The following is a 16,625-nucleotide window of genomic DNA, read 5'->3' on the forward strand; positions in this document are numbered from 1 at the left end:
ATAATATAATAATAATAATAATAAAGATCGTGATCGCGATATAACCTTGGCAGTTGCGAGTGTCGTTAAATAAAACCTAATTTAAAATTTCTCTCTCCTTCCCCCCTATAAAAGTTATATTGACTCTCCACCAACAGTCTAATTTCAACTCATTTTCCCTAACCATTTTTCTGTTCTGGAGGAACTTTTAAATAATTATATGCCAAATCAATCTTAATGTATCCAGCTATTTGCTGACAACATAAAGTCCACTATAGTCCACTGTAGTCTATTCAGTTGTTTTTCACGAGAAATGGAGGGGTATTTTGATCGGTGTTCATTATAGATGCCTGTTGCTAGTAGCCAGAGGTGGGGTGTAGTCAATATAATTATATGCCAAGATCTGCCTAGAATTATGTCCATTCTGGTAGGATCAGTAAGTAATATGTATAATAATCCAATCATAATTATTTGAATGTTTTATATTGACTGGAGCATGCTGTAAAGTCGTGGTTAAGCTGTAATGCTGCAAGCCGGAAGATCGTAGGTTCGATTCCCTAAAGAATTGTAGATTTTCTCCATTGATCTAATCCTTCTGACCGCACTACAGCCCTGGGGTTTACTGAGCCTCTAACTGAAATGAGTACCAAGAGTACCGGTATTTCCTTGGGAGTAAAGACAGTGAGCATGCAGGACTGACATCTCAAATGCCATCTGGTGCCTATTGTCTAACCTCCCACCATGCTGTAGGTATCCATGGCCTGTGATGGGAGTTCATTCATTCATTCATTTATTTTATTCCATAGATCTTACATGAGCAATGAAGCTTTAAGATGTGGAACATGTCAACATTTTACAATATTACAATTACAATTTTTACAAATTTTTATAGTTTTACAATTTAGTAATTTTCTACAATTTTTACAATGTTGTACAATTTTTTTACATTTTGGCGAGATGTAGTGAGATGAAATGAGGTCCGAGGATTCGCCAAAATATTACCCGGCATTTGCCTTTTCGGTGGGGGAAACCTCGGAAAAACCCAACCAGGTAATCAAATCAAAGGGGGTAATCAAATCAAAGGTGTTGATGCCAAGGACTCGCCATACACCATCCGGCTTCAGTCCCACGGCTGTGGAAAACCTCGGAAGAAACCAAAGTCCAAAGGGGGATCCAACCCAAGCCCGAACGCAGCTCCGGAACAGCAGCCCAGCGAGTCTGCCGACTGAGCTACATCGATGGCTCTACTAAAAGTATACAGTACATAGCCAATCAGATTATTAAATTTACAAACGCAAGCGATCATTCATCAGTTGAGCTATATTATAATACAAAACAATTTAATTAAATTTAAGGCATAAACAATTCAACCAGTTGTGATATACAGAAATTGATAATACATATCATGCAAACTACTTCAAATTACAAACACAAACAATTTATCAGTAGAGCTATATAGATTACTATTCAATTTAAAGCATATACAATTCATCGGCCAAAACTATACAAATATATACAATACAAAGTAGCATACTTTCATTAAGCTATACAAATTTGTGCAATTAATATCAAGTAGATTAATTCAATTTATAATCATAAACAATTCATCAGTTGAGCTATACATATTACCATTCAATTTACAGTAGGTCTATATACAATTCATCATTAGAGCTACACAGACTAGTAATCATTTTAAGAACATATACAATTCATCAGCCAAACTATACAAACATATACAATCAAATTAGTTCCATTTACAAACTTATTTTCGTTAAGCTATACAATTCATATGAAGTAGATCAATTCAATTTATAAGCTTAAACAATTCATCAGTTGACCTATACAGTATACAGTACATACAATTCATCAGTTATGCTAAACAAAAAATACAATACATAGTAAACAGATTAAGTCAATATAAAAACATATTTTAGTTGAGCTATATAAAATTGTACATGTCATTTAAGTAGAATAATTCAATTCACAAGCATAAACAATTCATCAATTGTGTAGAAGGTATGAGTATGTAGAAATTTGGTTAATTCTTTTCTGAACCTTTTCTCGTTGTTCTTCAAATCTTTAAGATAATTAGGCAGTGCATTGAAGACTGTTATACATGAATAGCGAACTCCTTTTTTAAAACAGCTTAGACTAACAGAGGGTGGATGAAGATCTGATTTATGTCTTGTATTAAAATGATGAATGTCTTGATTAGTACTGAATTTATCTTGGTTCTTAATATACAGCATCATTAGGGAAAGAATGTATTCACAAGGTAAAGTCAAGATTTCTAAGTTTCTAACTTTATATTGACCGACTTGTCTATTCTTTTGCTCTAATCCAAATCAGGGCAAGTAAAGGAAACTAAGATTTTTTATTTCCTATTTAAGGTGGTTAAGCATGCCTCTTCTAAAATTAATCCCTTTCTTTCCCTTTTACAAACTTTAACAAGTAAGAAGCAAACACATTTTTTATGTTAAATAATTGTCTTAAGTCAAAATAGCATTTAATTTTCTGAAGTTAGGTTGAGTAGATTTAATACAAATATAAGTTGTAAATTGACTTTAATCAATGCTGTTTATAATAGGTACCAAAACCCATGTCAATTTTATCATTTTCATCAGTTGAAAGGTTAATCAACTCAAAATAATTATATTGATCATATTGATAGCTGTCCAAATCTTGGATTTAAAATATCGGCATCCTAATCAATTCAAAAAAAAAAAAAAAAAAGAGGAAGGAAAAAAAAAAGAAAGAAAGAAATGTAAATTAATGTTAGAAATATGAGTAATAAAATTTAAAGAAATTAAATGATCTGCAACAAGATGTGGTACGTAGCTATCGATACGATAAGAATTTATAGAAAAATAAATAATATACAGTGATATATTATAAAGGTGAAGATTTTAAAATGGTTGATGCAATTGTCTGAAGAGTCTTTTCAGGAACCTTATCATACCATTTCCACGAAATTTCAAATAATAAAAGATGGGAGTATCTCAATGTATATCAAAATATAATTCCTGAGTATCCAAGGAAAAGTGTAGTTGCATCCTTTTGATTGCTCACAGGGCATGACTGTTTGTCAGAGCACCTTGAACAAAATTGGAATTATTTCTTCACCACGTTGTCCATTGTGCAGTCTTCAGAAAAAATGGATTAGGATCATCTTTAGCAATGTCCAGTCCTTTCCTCTAAACCCACTGTGTGTGAGAAATATTGGAAAGCAAGAAAGTTACTGGCTTTATTACCAAGAACTCAGCATTAGATAAAAACAACAACAATATGAAAATGTATATATAATATTTAATAACAAAGACACCAAAAATAAATAACAAAACAATATGAATAAAAGTATAGCTTAAGACTTAATTTTATACAAGACACTCCTACTCTGTCACTGCACACCGCTGCAAGTGTTACTAACATTATGTGGCATAAAAAAACTATGTTCATGTTATTTTTTTAATTATATTTTCCAGTGAAACTCCTAGCGTCACCTATTGGGAAACATCTTTCAACTCTGGGTGAACAGGCAGAATTTAACTGTCGCAGTCTGTCTATTCTGTTTATTTAGTTTTTTTTTTCATATCATAATTTTTACCCTGCTTTACTCTGTTTTCTCGTTTCTTGATGTTACCAGTATTAAAGAAAGTTAATTTTAATTTATATTATTTATAAGATGGTGGTATGCATGGGGCATAGCCAAAATATTGGTGTCTACTTCGGTATATAGGCCTGATATTTCATTGTCTTTAAATTTTATAAGTTACTTTATGTGATATTTGTTATAATCTTACATTCTTTTTAACTGAACAATATCACAGTTATTTTTTCTAATTTATGTTTCAGTTTAAACATAAAATAATTTTGTTGGAATAGACATTAAGCAGCATTGTATAGGCAACTATATATCCGTGGTCATGTACATTTTTTTCATTGGATCACATGAAATGCACTGGAGCACCACTGACTGCACATAACTGTTCTAAATCCTATAGCAGTTCCATTAAATTTATGATATTCCATTCAGGATGTTGAATGAATAGTGATTTCACCTTCTTCCCTGCTATTAACTACCCATCTTGTCTTCAAGATTTCTGAAGTTAAATGGCAGCTCCTGATGTGATGCATGTTACACAGCATGACTAGAAGTATTTTTCTCCATGCCTTTTTTTAACCTTGGGTAGAAGTGGAAAATTAATAGTGTACAGTTAATCAAGAAGTGATCAAGTACCTCTACTATAAATTTTGTGTCTCATCCTAGATCATCAGATGCTCAGATAGGTTTTGATGGTAACAACTTTTGTCAGGTTTACTATGCTGCCATCTAGTTGTTACATAAGGAGTCGCGCCATAACGCCCATTTGAATTGTATTAGCGACTGTATTGCCATCTCGTGTTCGTTTATGGCGGACGGGTGGCGATCCTGGCAGTTGTTCTCTTCAAAGTGCTACCGATTTTAACATAAGGATGAACAGTCTGTTATATATGTGATCTGGGGTGTCGTTCAATTCCAACGAAAATGCACAGATAAGTGTCAGCTTTATACACACAGACATAGTGCCGACATCAAGACTCGAACTTGCATCCATAACACATTAGTTGGGCTACTTATCTCTACGTCTCAAGAATCTCTTGAAAGAATTAAGCTCCAATGAATATTTATAGAAAGCAGTGTTGCTGAAACAACAGAATGATTTTAAATTTGTTATTATGTTTATCAAGCTTTCAACTGAATGAACTTAAAAATATTTCAGATCTTAAGAGTGCCCAGTTATTTTTCAACTAACTGAGTAAAGAAAACATTTAATTCTCAAAGTTTATAATATTATCAAGTTTTTTTATATATTATAATAATGATGCAACAATGACTGGTTACTTAATTTTGTTTTTGTTGTTGTCATCGTCTAATCCCAGACGATTGGCAACAAAGCCATTTGTCCTCTCGCACTTCAATATTTTTCGAGATATTTTCAAGATGAGTTACTGAAATACAGATTTTAAGATGATCTAAATCTATTTGTTCTTGTAAGTCACATAACGACAATTTGAAGATTGCTTCATTTTGTTCAGTTTGCCAGAGCAAGTTTTCAGTTTACCATCTCTCTCACTACCACCATTCCACTCTCCCATTCATCCTCATATTGCTGTCTCTTTCTGTCTGTCTCTCTCTCTCTCCCCCCCCCTATATTTCCCCTTTCTGATCTTCTCCCATTCTACCAACCCTTCCTCTCATCCCTCCCCTTCTTCTCCATCCTCCCTTCTTCACCACTTGCCATTCTCAACTGCCAAGCTTGAAGAGACAAACTGCATACTTGAGGAGAAAACCAACACACTTGCTCAGAAAGAGAAAACTCTAGCGATCACAGAGAAGAGGACCCATTTCATCACCCAGGAGGCGGAGACACCTGTCAGAACGAAATGTAGCTATGCAGACGCTCTACACGGCAAGACAGGCGTACCGGAGGAGAGGAAATTTAAACTCTTTGTAAACTCCGTAAATAACCAGAGCGCAGAGTATATGAAGACATTAATTAAAACAAAGATAAACCCAGTGGATATGAAAGTAGGGATTAGTTCCTTCAAGACGATAAAAAATGGACAGCTACTAATTGAATCTCAAAATAAAGCGGAAGTTGACGCCATATGCGCAACAATAAACGAAAAATGTGGTCAAGAATTAACCGCAACAGCTGCAAAACTCAGAAAACCTAGAATGATAGTGTACAATATTCCGGAAGAGGTAACATTGGAAAATGCTGTAGAGGCGTTAGTTGCACAAAACCAAGAACTAAATATAGACCCAACCAAGATTGAACCTAAATTTATGTTCGAAAACAAAAAGAAGATTAAACATCTAGTGATGGAGGTCAGCTCAGACACAAGGAAAATAATCATGAACAGAAAATTGAAGATCGGTTGGAACATGTGCAACAGTGATGACTACATTAAAGTAACTAGATGCTTCAAATGCAGCAAGTACAACCACCAAGCTACAGAGTGCAGAGGGGAACAAACGTGTCCACGCTGCTCAGAGAACCATTCATTGAAAGAGTGCAAAGCTGAACAGATGAAATGCATAAACTGCATAACACATAATCGACATAATCCTGAAGCACAAATTAATGCGAACCATTCAGCCTTGGATAAGAATTGCAGGAGCTACCAATACATGATAAAGAAATACACAGAAAACACAGACTATTAGCAATGGACACACGCACAATAACACATGATTTCATACAGTGCGTACAAATAAACCTACAACATTCAAGGACAGCTACTTATAACCTAACAGAAATAATGCTCGAGAATAGAATTGATTTTGCTTTCGTACAAGAACCGTACATTATCAACAATAAGATTGCAGCGATCTCTAAATTCTTCAAAGTATACTCCTCAGGAGGGGGAAGAAAGAGGTCATCCGTATTTGTAAATTCTAAAAGGACGGACGTGCTACTCATAAATCAATTGTCAGATGAAGACTGCACAGTCATAGAAATAAAAAACGAATCCCAAAAGATGTATGCTGTTTCTGCATATTTCGACATAGAAAAAGATATTAATGCAGACTTAAGAAAAATGGAAAATATAATTAATTTCACCACAGGACACAAACTAATAATCACAATTGACTCAAATGCTAGGAGCACGATGTGGTACGACAGACTGTCTAACCAACGGGGGAAACGTTTAGAGGAATTTATAATGGCAAATAACCTGTACATAAATAATGAAGATACGACAACTCCAACATTTGAAACAGATAGAGGTAGTAGTCGCATCGATCTCACTATATCAAATTACCATATAGTACAATTCATAACAGATTGGAGCTGCGGTTTGTTGGAAAGCTGTTCTGACCACGCGCTAATCTCTTTCAAGATTGGAAGGGAGAAACAAACTAACAAGCAGATATTCACTGCAAAACGATATATAGTGAAGAATGAAAGATATGAAATATTTGAAAACGCCCTACTTGCTAATCTAGCCAAAAACTTTAAATGTATAAATAATACAATAGACATGGAAGAGATAGATAAAGAGATCAGCAGCAAGGTAAGCTCCTCACCCAGGCCCGAAGAAGAAACTAAACTCATTCATTCGTGCATAGAGGCGGCATGCAATAAAGCATTCTACTTATCGTCGGAGAAGAAATCTTCAAGGAAAGGCAAAACAATGCCGTGGTGGACTGACCAACTAACAATATTAAGGAAGAAAGTCAATGCACTAAGGAGGAGATATCAGAGGACTACCAACAACACGCAACTCAGGCAAGAGAGAAGAGTTGCATATACAGAGGGTAAACGACAATATAAAGCACAGCTCCAACATGAAAAATTCAGTTCGTGGAAAAAGTATTGCACTCTTCCGGAAGGGGCAAACCCATGGAATGCGGCTTACAAATTGGCGAATGGAAGATTAAGGACCCAAACTAGCTTAACGACCCTTAAAAAATCAGACGGAACTTACACCAAAGATATAGAAGAAACAATCACACACATGATTAATTATTTCACACCTGAAGACGACAAGGAGAGCGACAATGAACAGCACCAGCAGATTAGAAGGGAAATAAAGAGTCAATTACAAACACCGGACGACAAAGAATTTACACAAGAAGAAATATTAACAGTTATACAGAAATTTAATCCTGCAAAAGCACCGGGGGAAGATGGCATTACTAGCGACATCATATTGAGAGCCTTCACGAAGATCCCTAAAACATTAACTGCAATGTACAACTTATGCTTGAAACAAGGACATTTCCCAAACCAATGGAAAAGATCTGTAATAATTCCAATAGTAAAGCCGGGAAAAGAAGAGAGTCAAGAAGCCACGAAGTTCAGACCTATAAGTCTTCTCAACGTTGAAGGGAAAATTTTAGAAAAATTAATGATAGACAGAATAAATCACCACATGTACTCAAATAACCTATTAAACTCAAACCAGTACGGATTCATTCCGCAGAAGAATACTGTGGACGCTGCGATGGCCGTTAAAAACTTCATACAGAAAAATCTAAATCAAAAGAAGACCATCATTATAACGAGTCTAGATGTAAAGGGAGCGTTCGATGCTGCATGGTGGCCGGGGATACTCCACAACCTAAAAACACTGCAGTGCCCAAGGAATTTGTATAGTCTCGTTACAAGCTACTTTAGCAATCGGAAAGCAATACTGTCCATGAACCACAGCAAAGCAGAAAAACAAGTAACCAAGGGCTGCCCTCAGGGATCCTGCTGCGGGCCAGGACTATGGAATATATTATACAACTCCTTACTAAGTTTAGAGTATACGAACCACAGCCACGTCATAGCTTTTGCGGATGACTTGATAGTCCTAACCACAGGCGACAATATGGAAGAAGCTGAAATGTATGCTAATACAGACGTGAAAAAAATTGGAGATTGGTCGGAACAAAATAAAATACAATTCAATGAAGCCAAGTCAAAAGTTCTGCTAGTAACTAGGAAGATTAGAGAACAAAATAGCCCTGTTAGTATTTACTTAAACAACAAAGCACTAGAACAAGTTCAGGAAATCAAGTATCTTGGGATAATATTTGACAGTAAATTACTCTTCAATAAACACATCCAATATGTTAGTGACAGATGCATTACACTAATCAATGTACTCGCAAAATCTGCAAAACTTAACTGGGGACTAGGTCATCAAGCCCTTAAAACAATCTATAAAGGAGCTGTACTCCCAATGCTACTGTATGGAGCGCCAGTGTGGCAAGATGGTATCTGGAAACACAAAAATATTGCTAAATACAAAAGAGTACAAAGACTCATGAACATCAAGATTTCCAAAGCCTACAGAACTATTTCTTATGAAGCTTCATGTGTAGTAGCCGGACTCACACCAATAGATATAATAATACAGGAGAGAATGGAAATCTACAAGGCAATGCATAACGAGAGTGAAACACTTTTACAAATTGAGACCGCCCCAGAACTGGAAAACTGGACTCACCCAGCGGAAAGAGTAATCATTAAAGAGGCGGAAGAAAATAAAGATTATCCGATAGAAATATATACGGATGGAAGCAAGATTGATGGAAAAGTCGGTGCTGCTGCGGTCGTCTTTCAAAATGGAAATGTACTTCACAAACTGAAGTTCAAACTGCACAACGAATGTTCCAATAACCAAGCTGAACAAATAGCCATATTGCAATCGCTTCACACACTCCAACAAAATCCAGAAAACAGAATCACTGAAAGAACAGCAGTAGTATACACTGACAGCCAAATAACCATAGACCTCTTAAAAAACAACCAGAACCGAAATGTAATAATAGACGACATTAAACAAAAATACAAACAGCTTGAAGACGATAGATGGACGATTCACATAAAATGGGTGAAGGCTCACATAGGGATCTACGGAAATGAACTGGCAGACGGACTCGCTAAGGAGGCAGCAAAACAAGACAGTCTACAAATTATATACACGAAGATACCGAGAAAGGAAATAATACACCGCATAAAAGTAGAGAGCACAGAAAAGTGGCAACTCCAATGGAACCAGACAACAAAAGGAGCAGAAACCAAGCAGTTCTTCCCAATCATCAATGACAGATTAAAAACAAACATCAGGCCCACACCAAACTTCACTGCAATAGTCACAGGACACGGCAAAACAAGATCATATCTCCACCGCTTCAACATAGTAGTTTCTCCAATGTGCCCTTGCAACGGAGGGAACCAGACTGTGGACCACATCCTCTACGAATGCCAAGTGATAGCGAGTGAAAGAGAGAAACTAGTGAATAGTGTTCTAAAACGGGAAAACTGGCCAGTTTCGAAAAATAGATTAATACATAACTATAGAAACAGCTTCATACAATTTGTAAATTCAATAGACTTTGAGAAACTAAATCAGGTATAAATAACGAAAGGACATGTTAGGCTAGACTAAGTATTTAACAATGATTTTTAGTTAAATGTTTAGATAGGCATGTAGTGTTACCCACGAGTAACGGAGCATGCCGATTATGTGTACTAAATTAAAAAAAAAAAAAAAAAAAAAAACCCTTCCCTCTCTTCCCCTACTCCCCCTTCCATTCCTCTACCTTCCCACTCCCATTCCTTTACCATCCCCTCTTTTTCTGCCCCTTCACCTCCTCCTATTCATCCCCTAATCTCTCCTCCTCCTCTACTCCTCCCTCGTCTCCTCCTCCCTCTCTCTCTCTCTCTCTCTCTCTCCCTCCCTCCTTCCCTTCCTCCCCAAGAATGTTAAAAAAATTAAATAATGCATTGAAGATACTAAACTTAACATATTCTTAGTGAACTTCCCGATGTAACTACATATTACAGTACGATTCTTAATTAATTTATTTATTGATTTTCTGAAAAAAATTCACGTATTGAAGTCTCGTATCCTCTCAAACATTATCTCATTCTTCCACCAAAAATTAAAAGTTCTTAGTCAACAATTATATGGGAGAAATATAATTAAGGTTTATATTTGATTAAATTTGGATTAATATTTTTTAACACTGATTATATTTTAAAACTTTGTTTCATCAATATTTACAGATACACCAGGCATAATTGAAGACTGCAAAATGAAATGTGATGAACAGCCTTGCAAGAATCAAGGAAGATGCATTGAAGATTTTCAGAAGCAAGAAGTATCCTGTGATTGTGAACGCACATCTTTCTATGGAGAGCTCTGTGATGAAGGTATAACAATTTTTTAAGTTGAGTTACACTATTACATTATTGGGAAGTTTCAGTTTGCACTACTTCATTTTATAATTAACAAATCTAATAATAATGGTTCTGTAGACCTAATGTTAGAAATATTAATACAGGTTTCAATAAAATAAGAAATAGAAATACAATGCTGTTTTATAACATTATTGGTATAGTATGTTGTCTTCCATTATTTATTATATTACAAAATATATATTATACTTAATGATAATAATATTATAAGTGACATTGTAGTCCTTTGACTTTTCATCTTGGATAAATATATATCGTACGTTTTTATTATATAATATTGCAATACTCATATTTCGTAACAATAGTCTAAATATAACTAAATTTCGTCCACAGAAAAGGGAGCTGACTTTGGTGGCGACACAATGTTGCAGCGCAAATACATTCTTAACGGTTCTGTTAACCAGATCAAAGTTCATCTTGCTTTCTCAAGCAGCGAGAAACAGAGAAACACTGTGTTATTATTACTGCAAACGGAAAATAAGTGAGTAGTGCTATTTTATTCTTACTATGTAATAATGATCAGTGGCGGTTTCTGGCCTGGTTACAAGTTGGCTCAATCACTAGTTTTATTACATTATTTTTTAAATTGAATCGAAATTAAATTATTACTTTTCTCAAGCATTTCAATTTAATATTATTTTTCAACAGCTATTCATTTAACAGTGGTAAAATATTCGTTTAAATTCAGTTCAGCGAGGTGTGGCAATTTCTCTGCAACTGGAACTATCACTCGTTTCTCGTGCAAACATATCTAGCATAGAAATTTCACAAATGGAGCCATTAAGTTGTGTATTGCTGATGATGGTGGCTATTGGCATGCAACCTAATAAACAGCTGATCTTGTACAATTAAACGCAGTTACATTTTATTCGTAATTTAATTGTAAAAAGGAACTTTTCCCTTCATATTTCGTCACTTATTTCTTCTCTCATGATGCTTTTTTGAAGGTCATTTTCAGAATGTAAAATTTCTGAATAGAAGTATAAATTATATCACGAACTGCCACTGATAATCATAATGATGACTAAACATTTATTTACATATTTATTTATTTATCTATCTATCTCTTTATCTACTCATTTATTAATCTACTTATTTATATTTATTTATTTATCTACCTATTTGTCTGTGTGTATATTTATTTATCCATCTGTCTGTCCATTCTTTCTTCAGTCCACCCACCCAACTTAGCCTTCCTACCTACCTATCTACCTACCTACCTACCTACCTACCTACCTACCTACCTACCTACCTATCTGATATTGTATCTACTCAGCAAATCACTGCTGGATTCACATCATGTAAATTTTACACTCTTAAATTTAGAATAAAATTCTTCTGAAATAATCGTACACTGTGTTAAAATTGTAGTACATCTTGACAGTCTCCATAGTGGTTGCATAGTACTTACTGCAACATCTGCTTTGTCCATCACAAATTCCATCACGACCTAGCCAGGGATCGAATCCTGGCTGCCTGGATGACAGACTAGCATGTTAGCACTTGACATGCGTAGTAATATGAAGAAAACAAAAGAGAGCTAGGACATGGTTGCTTGGTTATTGCCATTAATTTCGACAAATATCACAATTTTTTTTCTCTTCAATATAGGCTACATCACGGAAAGAGAGATTTATGCTGTGTTGAATACATAAAATTTAAAATATGCAAAGAAATTAATTGTATGCTAAGAAACCCTAAAATGTGCTAAGTATGCACGTTATGCAAATCTTTTGTTATCTCAGATTTTTGAAACGTACTCTTTCCGAGTTTCAAGAAAATATGAGCAGTAACAAAAAACATGCATTTGCATGAACTTCCTACCTCTAATAATTACATTGTCTTATGGACATCAAAAACAACACTACTTACTGCTAGTTCATAAACTTGCCAAATCAAGGTATTTGGTGTTGGCGGTGGTGGCGATTTCAGTGGTGATGGTGACAATGGCAGTGGTGGTTGTTCTTGTCCTTGTTCTTTTGTCCTTTATGAATGTTAGATGGGATATACATTTCGACAAATAGATGAATATTGTCTTTCAGACATTCCAGATGTGTTAGCCTGGGCACAGATCAATGTAGCAAAGCTGCTTTTGTTAGTGTATACTCTTTCATTTTATAACGTGTATCCAATTAAACTTATGTTTATATTTATTAATTTTCCCAGGGATTAGTTTGATGCCTTTTCTCCAGAGTTCGAAAGTCCTAAGTAATCTTGGAACTGTGCAGGTAGTTATAACTTAAGTCTCATGGTTTTTGGACTTGATTAACTTGAAAATCTAATATAGCGTTCCTAATTTGTTAAAATGTAATTGTCTACATGTGAAAATATTTGTAGGGTAACTGGCATCCTAGATAATTGAAAACCTTATTTATTACGATATTATATTATACTTAAGTGCAACAAATTTCGTTTCGTATTTTATAAGAAAAAATTTGAATTTAATGAATTTATAAAATGAACAAAATCATCATCATCATCATCATCATCATCATCATCATTATCATCATCATCCAAAGAAGTATAAGGCCCAAGGCCCGTTAAGGTCTCAGTGAGTCATTCTCGGTCCACTTTTTTTTTTGGGGGGGGGGGGGATGTCCTAAAGATATCTTCCCTTGGTGACGATATTGAAGCATGGCTTTTGGAAGTCTATTCCGATTCATTCGTTGGACATGGTTTTTCCACTGCAGCTGAGCAAAATATGATCCTATATAGCTGCATTTTATCAAGTGAGTGCTGGTTTAATAGCAAACTGCACGTAATACGTGATTGTCAGTATTTTGTCTGCTGAAAACATTGTATTGTCTCATGCATGACTTGCTAACTTGCTAACCTTCGGACAATGCAAATACCCTGCACTTTGCTTACGAATTTTTTTGCACATGCATACAAGACTGATAAGTAATTTCGAGCAGACTAAATAGAGATATCTTTAATTACTGTCGAGAAGTGAGGCACTTATTTACTGATGGGCTATAGCTTACACCCGGTTTCTTTACAGGCAGAGTTACTACCTTCTTGTTGCTTTGACTAGTGAAGGAGAGCTGATATTTGAGGAAGACGGTGAAGGATCAGCATCTGGTGTCAGAGTTTCTGACCGAAATTTCTTGAATGGAGCAAGACATTCTGTCTACTACCAGAGAGAAGGAGATAAAGCCACGCTTTTGGTAAAATATCTGCCATTTTTATACCATTAATCAATGGAATTCGTGTCGGTATATACAATATAATCCACGTGCTGTAACATATCATTTTTAAGTTGTATGATAAATAAAGGGATCATGAGCAGTTTTTTCTCGAGGTACTTCGGCTTTCGTGTTGTTGCTATTTCAATATTGCACCTTTAATAGTATTTGGATTTCAAGGTACATGTATAATAATGCAAAATTTTAGAAAATATAAAAGCATTTTACATGTGGTATCAAATTCTGAAAGAGCCTCGTATTTTTGTATTCTTTCTACTGTGTGTGTGTGTGCGTGCATGTGTCATCCACAGAGTATTAGTATACATGTTTTCTATTTTATTTATTTCTCTTTGCGAATTCATTGTGAAATTGGAGAAGATTTTATATATGACTTGGTCCACTTGAATTTCCTTATACTAATTAGCACATAATTATAAACTGTTATCAGACATTTCTGAATTTATGTAATTTGTCAGTGTTACAACCAGAACAACTGAATGCTACTCAAAGAAATTCACTTAATAAAACTGCGATATATATCACAGCCTAATAACATAAGTGGACGTTTTGTTCTAACATTCTTTGTCCATTGTACCAAGTCCATGAGTATCCCTCATGGATAAGTAATTGTACCTGCCATTGATAATCAGATGCTTGAGCATTTCACAGTACGACTATATCCGAGTCTTTGTTATGAATTATGATGGATAAATAACAGGTGACGAGGAAACGAGAGTATTCCAAGAAAACCTGTCTGGAACACAATCTTGTCCACTATCAATTTAACTTGGACTCTTCACTATTTAAACCCACATTTATAGCGTGGAAAGCCAATGCTTAAGTCTGCGAACTTTTATGTCCAATTAAACGGATTTTTAAAGATATCTTGTAAAATATCTCGTACATGCACTGTATAAAAAAACCATTCTTCAAGCTCCAGGAACTTCTTTTATTACTCCATCATTTATATTATATAAATTATTGCAGATTGACCGTGAACCTGTTGTGCTGATGCCCATATCTTTCTTAAGCCGGTCGGATGTCCCTGAAGGCGATCAAGGAGCCAATGAGGTTCAAGTGGGAGGTCTTAACACAAGCGATCCACGCTTCGCTGTTTATAAGAATTACAAAGGCTGTCTGTCAAGTAAGTTTCCTTTTACCATTCTTCCACAGGTTTAGTGCATGTGTATACTTGATTCCACATATTTGTACATATTACATAACTGAACTTACATCCATGGCTTGAGCTTACTAAAAAAATTTACATATACTGGTAAGTAATTTTTAAATATACACACACTAAAACTTAAAAACTTTCAGAAATGTAGAGATAGTAGGTCACTACCCACTGATGAAGGCAAACATAATGCTGAAATGGTACCATACCTTATGATTACCAATGTGTAATATATTTTTAACACTTTTAAAATTGTTAATTTCTGAAGTTTTTATATTTTAACAATAAGTGTTATAAAGTGAACTTCAAGAAGAATAAATAATTTTGTTTTTCTCATGACAGGTTAATTTTATTCTCTGTACCAGTGGCGGTGCGTCAATAAGAGCACGTGAATACCTTGTTTCAGTTAATGCAGGGCTATTTTTATTATTTAATGTCTTATTGATGTACTGGGAATGTATAATATTCGAATCGAGTAGTTTAAACTCTCTGCAACTGTCAGACTTCTTGTATAAATTTGGCAATGTACATTCACATGAAAGCCGTGCTCTTTTCAAGGAGACTACATGACTTGACATGCATGCACAGGACAAAATTGTCTGTAGCTGGCTGCTTATGATTCGTCAAGAGCACAAGGCATTAAATGAACATTGAATCTATCCTGCAAATTTCAGGTGTGTCAGTGCATCTCGAAGTAGTAAATAGTCTATATTTTAGTGTATAGATGTCAGCATTTCTCACTGTCGGAGCTTTATTTTGTATGGGTGTGTGTACAGTGCTGCTACGGGAATGTAGTTGGTGAATTACTACACTCCAGAGTAGGCTACTTTAGTTATCTATATGTGCCATGGTATAACGACATCTTACAAGACAAACGTGGTGAGTAAGCTGAAATAAAATAATTGGGGTTTCATTATTATTACTATTGTTATTCTCATTGTTGTTAATATATATTTTTAACTGATACACGGTCTTTTCTCGATAACGAGATGTTAGAATCATGACATTTATATTAAACCTATTAATTTTGACTAATGATTTCATGTTCTCTTTGGTTTTGGAACACAAAATTATGAACACACGCAATATTTTATCACTGGCCGCCACTACTCTGTACAGTTTGTGGGGATGCAATTTTACCAATATTTATGTTCTATTCTATTGATGACTTCCCTCTTATTTTATTTATTTTTGAATATATCCCGTGCCTTTTTATAAAATTCACTCTTCTTTCAGTTAATTTTGTCCTGCTCTACAGAGTACAGTCAGTGCAGTGGATATTTGGAGAATGTAAAGAGTTATGCAAGGTCCCATGCTCTTCACCTCCCCATGTGGTTGGCCCATAGAGGGAGGGAACAGGCTACAGCGTGTTTACATTCTCCAACTATTCATTGTGATGACTGTGCATGCAGTGCAAGAATTGAAGGAGCCAGACAAAGAATAGAGAATGTGATATTGCCGATGGTCCTATGCTCTTTTTACATAAAGTCCACAGATTTTCTCCATAACATGATTTTTGGATGAGCATGGTTTCATCTGACA

At 35.0% G+C, this 16,625-nt stretch overlaps 1 protein-coding gene across 6 annotated transcripts in view; it reads left to right on the forward strand.

The window, feature by feature from the left end:
- Positions 1-16,625, forward strand: part of axo (axotactin) — a 356,966-nt gene that overhangs the window by 276,016 nt on the left and 64,325 nt on the right. For all 6 annotated transcript variants that reach the window (XR_011330936.1, XM_069818184.1, XM_069818183.1 and 3 more), the window contains 4 exons: positions 10,530-10,676; positions 11,055-11,202; positions 13,723-13,888; positions 14,894-15,050. Coding sequence is in view for 5 of the 6 variants with exons in the window: in XM_069818184.1 (XP_069674285.1) it covers positions 10,530-10,676; positions 11,055-11,202; positions 13,723-13,888; positions 14,894-15,050 (618 nt within the window). In the remaining variant the exon portion in view is untranslated. The remainder of the gene's footprint in view (positions 1-10,529; positions 10,677-11,054; positions 11,203-13,722; positions 13,889-14,893; positions 15,051-16,625) is intronic.

This window comes from Periplaneta americana, chromosome 2 (assembly GCF_040183065.1).
Source record: "Periplaneta americana isolate PAMFEO1 chromosome 2, P.americana_PAMFEO1_priV1, whole genome shotgun sequence".
Classification (NCBI taxonomy): Eukaryota; Metazoa; Arthropoda; class Insecta; order Blattodea; family Blattidae; genus Periplaneta; species Periplaneta americana.